General features: G+C 35.7%; 1 protein-coding gene across 1 annotated transcript; it reads left to right on the forward strand.

The window, feature by feature from the left end:
• The first annotated feature begins 4,382 nt into the window (after nucleotides 1–4,382).
• LOC131319096 (probable 2-oxoglutarate-dependent dioxygenase SLC1) lies at nucleotides 4,383–8,754 on the forward strand. Its single transcript, XM_058349215.1, has 4 exons — nucleotides 4,383–4,859; nucleotides 5,526–5,773; nucleotides 6,579–6,921; nucleotides 8,276–8,754. The coding sequence occupies exons 1-4, from the start codon at nucleotides 4,557–4,559 to the stop codon at nucleotides 8,522–8,524; spliced, it is 1,143 nt and encodes a 380-aa protein (XP_058205198.1). The 5' UTR covers nucleotides 4,383–4,556; the 3' UTR covers nucleotides 8,525–8,754.
• Nucleotides 8,755–8,983: the final 229 nt, after the last annotated feature.

Genomic DNA, 8,983 nt, shown 5'->3' on the forward strand with positions numbered 1-8,983 from the left:
CCATTTGACCAACATTTGGCACTTTGAGAACCAACGCGTGCCAGTAGGGTTCTGGGAAGTTTATTGGGGTTTCAAAATGCTCAAAGCTCAACCACTAATCATTCCCGGGGTGTTTTTGATCCATTTCTTCATTGGGGAAACAAAAACCAAAAATTAAAGTTAACCAATTGGGAGACCCAGATTAGAATGTCTACAAAGGGTTTGTAGTGTGATTACGTCTAATAAAGGGGTGGGCAGTGTGGTTTTATTGAAACAGAAGGTGCGGGCAGTGAAATTTACCCTTATGTGTATGCTGCATTCTGTGCAAATGCCATGTTAATATGCTGCCATGTTAATATGCTGCACGTGACACCTAACTGATGCCATGGAGTACCAAAATTCCAATTTCAAAATTAATTCCCATGACTGAGCTGTCTTCTATTTTATCAATGATCGATAGAAGTATATATAATTGAAATTCTCGGATTAATAGAAACCCGGCCCCTTCTTTTATGATCATTTTTTCATGTCGTTTGGCTTGAACTTGTATAGATGTTAGGAATAAATTTATTAATTAATTTATACTGGAATAACACAGATGTGTTCCTTAGTTGGCTGCTGCTAGGTAGTAGGTACCAAGACAAAGTAGATCATAAACTACATTGGTAAGAGCGGATCAAAAAAAAAAATACTACATTGGTAAGAGTAAAGAAAGAAAGAATATTCTTTCTGGTTTTTTTGTTTCGTCACTATTTGTTTTGGGATAATAACAACGTAATACGATTTAAACGAAACTTATTACACGTCCTTTTGTTTTTGTGCAATTGCGATTTTGTTGATACGCACGTCTTTTTGGAAGAATTAATCCAACAACATTAGAGTTACTGAGGCCTTGTTTGATAACAGTGATAGATGGATGAGATTTGTAAAGAGATGAGATTAGTAATGAAAATGGATTGTTAATGAGAAGGGATTGATAAAGAGTATATTTGTTTGAAATGAGATTAGATGATGAAATTGAATTGATAGAAGAAATTGGTAATGATAAGGGATTGATAATGAGAAGGGGTTGGGATTGGATTATGAATACCAAGCAATACCCCTTAAAGTCCGGCTTCCTCGTCTCATTGGATTCACTATCCAAAGCCATTTATGTTACCAAACAAGGAATTCACAGTCCGGAGGGACTGTAAAAAATCAGCTCCAACGGATATCGGTAAGTATTATTTCTTGATTCGTAGGGGCGAAACTGTACAGGGCCCCATAAAATATTATTCTAAAATTTATGGATATTTTTCTGTATTTTTTTGGGACCTGAAATGAACCCCACAAAAGATGTAGTGGATGATGTAGTGGATGGATGGTAGTATTTGTAATATCTCTCATAGATATATAGTCCGAGGCAAATGTGTCTAACTTAGTTGGGAATTTTGTTCCCGGAATTGATGCCGTTTTGTCCTAAATTCTTTTGATTAATTTTTTAATGAGGAATTCTTCTAATCTTTGTATGCTTAACTTCATTCATTGATTCATAAACATTTTAACTTAGCAAAAAAAAAAAAAAAAAGAGAGAAAGAAAAAGGCATTAGTATTTCCTCATACACGTCCTTTTGTTTTTGTGTAATTGCGATTTTGTTGATATGCACGTCCTTTTGGAAGAATTAATCCACAACATTAGAGTTACTGAGGCCTTGTTTGATAACAGTGATAGATGAATGAGATTCGTAAAGAGATGAGATTAGAACTGAGATTTGTAATGAAAAATGATTGTTAATAAGAAGGGATTGATAATGAGTATATTTGTTTGAAATGAGATTAGATGATGAAATTGGATTGATAGAAAAAATTGATAATGATAAGGGATTGATAATGAGAAAGGGTTGGGATTGGATTATGAATACCAAGCAATAGCCCTTAAAGTCCGGCTTCCTCGTCTCATTGGATTCACAATCCAAAGCCATTTATGTTACCAAACAAGGAATTCACAGTCCGGAGGGACTGTTAATCCAATCCCAAGGCTGAATCTGGTTAACAAACGGGGCCTAAGTGTAATTACTTCGGTTTTAATCCACACTTTATGTCACGGGCATTCTAGTTTCACCAACTACTTGGATACTACTCAATTGATATATTTCACGTACCATGAAATATTCCAATGATACTTTTCCAAAGAAAAAGATGAAACTTCGGGTATTTCTCATCAAATTGTAGCAAAGCATCAAAAATGAGGAAAGAATGAAAGCAATCCCCTCGTGCCTTGTTGGCTTGTTTGATCGCTTCAGCTCTGTTGTTCTTGACTACGGTGTTCTTTGATGGATCATCTTATGTGGTGTTCCACGAAGTCAGAATTTTTTTTGACCTTGTATGTAATTTCGGTAATTTTGTAAAGTGTACAAAAGAAAGAAAAGAGTTAACGACATTTTTGTAATTACATTAATTAATAACATAAGGTATCCGAGGTAGCTTAGCACATCTATGTAAATGAAAGAGTTATGGGGTGCTCTTTGAGATACCACATACGTAGTGCTCTTCAAAATTGAGGACCACATTTCCTTCCAATCCGTAACCAAATTGGTGTATCTCATTTGAGTAGCATTGTGGAAGGTGTTTGGGGCAACCGGCCGGTGCTCAGGTTGCTAAGTAATTACTCGTGCAGTCGTGCATATAAAGGGTGCAAACGAGTTAAGCCGAACTTAGAAGAGTTCGAGCTTCGCTCATTTAAAATTTTGCGAGCTTTGTCTCCATTAGTAAACTCAAGTTCCATTTGACTATCAAACGAACCTCTATAAACGAACTGATCCCATACATATGTGTTCGAACAAAGCTACAGCTAACTCAAACGTCCTGGACTCTTTTTACTACACAAAGTAAAAAACTAATCATGTTTGAGCTGAATCAATTTCCTCAAAGGACAAAGTCGCACGAAACAAGTTGATTGAGTTGCTGATCACAATTTGAAATAACTCAGGTTAGTTTGCGGCCCTATTGGTGCATAGTCAGAGAACAACTATGTTACTATCACACATTCTTATATAATCACACAAACTCTCTCGCATCAAACATGTGAAAGAGTTTAGGGCAAATTATAGTTACCCCCCTCTAACTAACCCTCGCGAACACTTACCCCCCTCTAACTTTTTTTTTGGCACTTAACCCCCTCAAACTAACTGAAATTCAAACGGTAAATAACTTCTTCGTCCAAAATAGAAAATATGCAAATTATATATCGATTTCGAGGTCTTGAAGTCAGCTTTCTAATGACACCAAAATCACATCACGATTTAAAACACACAGAAAGTTATGATCAAAACGGTCTTTCTGTCTACCAGCCCTTACTCTTTTGATCATAACTTTCTGTGTGCTTTGAATCGTAATGTGATTTTTGGTGTCATTAGAAAGATGACTTCAAGACCTCGAAATCGATATATAATTTGCATATTTTCGATTTTGGACGAAGAAGTTATGACCGTTTGAATTTCAGTTAGTTTGAGAGGGTTAAGTGCCAAAAAAAAAGTTAGAGGGGGCTAAGTGTACGTAAGGATTAGTTAGAGGGGGTAACTATAATTTGCCCAAGAGTTTATATAATTATGTGTATAAATATACTGTATGCGGTCAGAGGATTATTGGTCAGAGAAAGAGTCTATACCATTTGAAAATGGGGAGGGTGGGGTCCAAAAGAGTATTAGAGTGGTGCTAGGGACACACCCATTCTCACATCCAAACACATACCCACCACTCACATGAGTTGTGGGTCCTACACACACTACACACTCTAGTGTGTGTATGATGCCCACCACTTATGTGAGTATGAGTGTGTGTTTGGGGGTGAAAGTGAGTGTGTCCCTAGAATTATTGATACTAGTTTAGGAGAGACTTTTCGGTGCCACCGACTCGTTGTCTGACTAGAACCGAAGTCAACGGTTTCCGGTGCATGGAATGGACTCGGTCAACTCTCCTCGTTTATACAGTATATATGGTCAAAAACCACAAACAATTAACTCTGTTTTGCGAAAACCAACCTCTGTTTTCCTTTCCGGGAAAAACTATGCTGTCTTGGTATAATCGGACCATTACAAGCATAATCAAGATCAGAGATATATATAACTAAGGCATTACAAAGGCATAACCGCATAATCGGACCATTACAAGTATAACCAAAATTAGTGATATATATAACCAAGGTTTTACAAAGGCATAACCCTCAAAATTTCCAAATTTTTTTGGGGATTTCTAGAGATTTTGAAGGTTATGCTTTTGTAAGGTCTTGATTATGCTTGTAATGGTCTAATTATGCCAAAAATAACAATATTTCCAAAATAATCGGGAACACGATAGCATCATCCTTCTTTTCCCCCTATAAATACATTCTTGCTCCTGAATTCATTCCTCACTCCCCACATCTCTCTCTCTCTCTCTCTCTCTCTCTCTTCAAAATATCTCTCCTCTTTTAAAGTTTTGTTGTTAGCCCTCTTCTATGTGAAATTCTGTTTCCCTCCTGTCTATAAATACATTCCTCCTCCTCCTCCTCACTTTATTCATCACACCCAAAAAATATATCTCTCTCTCTCTCAAAAAACATGTCTCCCGCCTTGACCTATGCAGCATTTGAAGCCAAAAACGAAAAAGAGGCGCAGAAACGGGAAATTAGGCGATACCAAAAGGGAGTGAAGCATTTATGTGAGAATGGGATTTCGAAAGTACCCACAAAGTATATACTCCCAGTTTCAGATCGACCCACAAATGTTGGAGACCACCAAAATGCAGAGAATCACGGCCTCAAATTACCCGTAATAGATTTTGCTCTATTAATGCAGGCTTCCAGTAGGTCCCATGTGCTTCAATCACTTACAAAAGCGTGTGAGGAGTATGGATTTTTTCAGGTGGGATTCCTTTATTTAACCCTCTTTTATTACTATCTCTCTTCTTAAAAGAAATGGAGGTTTTTTTTTTTTTTTCTTTTTTCCTTTTCTTTTTTATCCTTAAGAAAATGGATTTCTAATTACTTACCCCCCCAAAAAAAGGAGTTTTAACCAGCATTGTTGGGTGATTATTCCATGCTCCTAGAGCTGATTATTCCATGCTCCTAGAGCTCCAGGAGCATAAAATTATTTCAGAGAAACTGATTTCAAAAACATTAGCACTCATCTTTCTCCCCTTTTCTCAAAACTTTCTAGCTATTTGCAAGGAAAAAAAAAAACCTTGAAAACATGTTCTAAAAACTGTCAACCAAAGAACTCAGGCAAAATTAACACATCAGCCTTTCCTTCCTCAATTTGATGGAATCCGACGGTAGGGCCCTAATTGATAAACGTACTTAAATTTCAGAGGTCGCATGCATTAACATTTATTGAAGTTTACGTGTGTTAACGACTTATAAGACATTGAGACGAAAGTTTAGGGTGCTTTTTAAAAAAAAAAAATAGAGAAGATTTTCCTAGCTTGTTTGAAAGGGTGTTAGTTGTTAAAATTAATAGACATATGCAAACACCAGAAAAACTGATGATTGAATTTATTTATTTAATTATTTATTTTGTGGTTGGATGCAGTTGGTAAACCATGGTATTGAAAGGGATGTGATACTAGACATGACTGAAGCAAGTAGAAGCTTCTTTAATCTCTCTTTCGAAGAGAGAGCAAAGTACATGTCTGCGGACATGCGTGCACCTGTCCGGTATGGAACAAGCTTTAACCAGAACATCGATGGAGTCTTCTGCTGGAGAGACTTCTTGAAGCTCAATTGCCATCCATTGTCGGATGTTCTTCCTTTCTGGCCTTCTTCTCCCCTTAACTTAAGGTGACAAATCTATACCAATCTTTTTGAATTCAAATGCATAGCTGGGGCCGAGATATAGTTTTAGGGAGCTGTCAAAACTGAGTCTTTCAAAAAAAAAAAATGATGGAAAGAACTGTAGGAATTAGTCGTAGATGCGAGCAAGCTGGCCGGGATACCCTGACGTACTAAAAAAAACTCTGAGTCTTTACATTTTGGAATTATCAAGCTACATTTTTGACACGTTCTAAACTCAGGGTGGAGCCGTATTTTTTTATTCGTGGAGTAAGAGAATTAAATATAACATATGCGACCTGTTTTTCCTGTTTTCTAATCGGAAGAAGTTACTGATTTATTAGGAGTTCTTTTTTTTTTTTTTTTTTGGATCGATTGGCAAAAATATAATTTTATGTTGTTTGTGGGAATTATTGGCAAACGAGCAGCTAGATTCAATTGGTAAACATAATTGCACTTTGCGATTGACTTTGATAACCATTTGCATATTGAAAACGATGCATGATAGCCTCGTTTGTTATTTTGATCAGTGGTCGAAGCAAGTTGACAATTTAAAATTTTTTTGTCGTGTCAATATTTTTAAAACATATATAAAATATACTGTCAACAAATTACAATTACTAGGGTCAAGTAACCCCACTTGTACCAAGTTTCCTCCGCCACAGGCTATAATCTCCTATTTAGTTTTGACCTTTACTTCGCCTTAATAACAACAATTTAGTGGACTGTCATTAGCATGAAGCCCAAATATAAGGTTAATTTTATAATTCATTTCTCATTAACTTTATTAATTTCAATAATATATTACGTACAGGGAAGCAGCAGTGAAGTACTCAAAGCAAGTCAAGTCCTTGTATCTAATGGTGATGGAGGCCATAGTAGAGAGCCTAGGGTTGACAAAGACAGCATCCGAAATTAGTGGTGGTTTAAGAGAGATGTTTGAAGATGGGAGCCAACTAATGGTCGTGAATTGCTACCCAGCTTGCCCAGAACCTGACCTAACACTTGGAATGCCCGCTCACTCAGACTATGGCCTGCTCACACTTCTTCTCCAAGATGAACAAGTCAAGGGCCTCCAGATACAACACGGAGGCAGATGGCTCACTGTTGACCCTATCCCCAACTCTTTTGTTGTCAACGTTGGCGACCATCTTGAGGTACGTATATAGCTATATACAAATTCATTATATATGTCTTCTTTTGAACGGCGAAGAAAATTGGATTAATCAATTTTTTTTTTTGATCTGCAAAAAAAGTTTATTAGAAAGTCGTTAAAGGGTACATCGATCGGGAAAGCAAAAAGAGGGACATAGCATTGATTTCATGATGTTGAAAAATTGGATTAATCATAAAGATCGAAGGATGAAATTAGTACATTTATTATATATGTCTCACCTAATTATTTCGTAATGGGAGTACTATTGGGTTTTTACTTATTTTCCCTCTAAATACCGTTGAATGAATGAGAAGAGATTTCTTTTATTATTTCCTTTAGAGCTAAGACTAGGCTCCGTTCCAGAACACCTTCTTAAAAAATACTCCCTCCATCCCATAATATTTATCCGGTCCGCAAAACGAGGACTACAAAATAATGCATTTCTTTAGAGAAAAAATTTAAATTTTTTTCATAAGTTAAAAGAACTTGTCGAGATCTAGTAAATTGTTGAATTTTTTTTCAACTTTTCTTACAAAAATAGTATTATTTTTACTTCTCCGTTTTGCGGACCGGACAAATATTATGGGACGTAGGGAGTACGTATTTATTTCACATTTTCAAACTCAAAAATAATGTAAATGAAAAATAATTTTTCATTTTTTTTTGCACCATATTAAATATCTCAATGAGATCTATCAAACTAAATCCATATTGATAAAAAAATTATTTGCGTAAGCACATGATTTTTGAGCTTGAAATTGCCTTCTTAAAAAATAAGTACTTATTTCCCTTTCGGGAACGGAGCCTAATGCACTCAATCCGTCCCTCGTAATTAGTCCAATATTTTTAACTCTCTCTCTTTTTTGTCCCAGTAGAAAATGTCAGTTTTGAAAATATAACTAAATGGTTGCAAATCATAAATATTACTAGTTTCGAGTATGCAGCGACACGTCATAAGACTGACCATGCAAACAAATGAAACATTATATTTTCATTTCAGGAATGTTAAATGTTAAACACTATATTTTTAGTAACAATTTTTTTTTTTTTTTGAAATTTTGTATGTTTAAACACAAAAATGATTTGAGCCGCTTATAGTCATAGTAACAATTAGTTGGAAAAAAAAACGGCTTCGAGTATCCAAGTAGACAATAATAAGTAAAAACATGTCATAGCTTCTTCATTTATTCTTTTTCCCCAAGCTATGAGTTTTCTACTGCCATCTCTTCAAAAAGAGAAAGCCATGCATGGAAACATTTAAAAATAATGAAAAGACAATTCACTTAATTACTAAAAGATAGTGGAAGGAACGAAGCTAATGGTTGTTTTTTATTTGATAATTTTGTTTTTGGCAGATATTTAGCAACGGAAGGTACAAGAGTGTGCTGCACAGAGTGGTGGTGAATTCCGTTAAGTCGCGAATTTCCGTGGCTTCGCTGCATTCTAGGCCGCTTAACAGCGTTATTCGGCCGTCACCGGAACTCATCAGCGAAGCCAACCCAAGGCGCTATATGGACACGGACTTTGCAACTTTTCTGGATTACATGAACTCTTGTGAGCACAAGAGCAAGAATTTCCTCGATTCCAGAAAATTGAACTCTTAGTTGAGGGGAAAATATATATATAGCTAGACCAAAAGCAGTCTGCAATATATTTGTTGACTTTTTGTAGCAACCAATAACAAATGTGTGTAGAAATTCTTCGATATAGTATATTAAGAATGAATTGCGCCGAGCAAAAAGAGGAAGAAAAATAAAAACGAGTTGCAGTATTTTCAAGTGTCTATAAACATTTTTGGACTTGTCTTTTCTTAAATCCTCGTACATGGTAGATGTTGGACCAAGCGTCATCTCTATGGAAATTAATCGGTGTTACCAATGGCATACCTAGAAAGTGAAATACAATCAGCCAAAAAAAATAAATAAAGATACTATCAAAAATAAGAATAATACTAGTAAAATTTGTTGTAAAAGATACCAACGCAAATGTTTATAAAATACCACGTCAAGTTTCGCATTCTGAAAATTTTGAATGATAGTTTCATTAACCGCGCTATCAATTGC

Source organism: Rhododendron vialii, chromosome 3a, assembly GCF_030253575.1.
Source record: "Rhododendron vialii isolate Sample 1 chromosome 3a, ASM3025357v1".
In the NCBI taxonomy this organism is placed as follows: Eukaryota; Viridiplantae; Streptophyta; class Magnoliopsida; order Ericales; family Ericaceae; genus Rhododendron; species Rhododendron vialii.

Bases quoted from the DNA above. Each gene is read 5' to 3' on its own strand.
- LOC131319096 (XM_058349215.1), top strand. From the start codon at position 4,557: ATGTCTCCCGCCTTGACCTATGCAGCATTTGAAGCCAAAAACGAAAAA. The intron at 4,860-5,525 runs GTGGGATTCCTT...GGTTGGATGCAG, and splicing joins AGGAGTATGGATTTTTTCAG to TTGGTAAACCATGGTATTGA. The intron at 5,774-6,578 runs GTGACAAATCTA...TATTACGTACAG, and splicing joins TCTTCTCCCCTTAACTTAAG to GGAAGCAGCAGTGAAGTACT.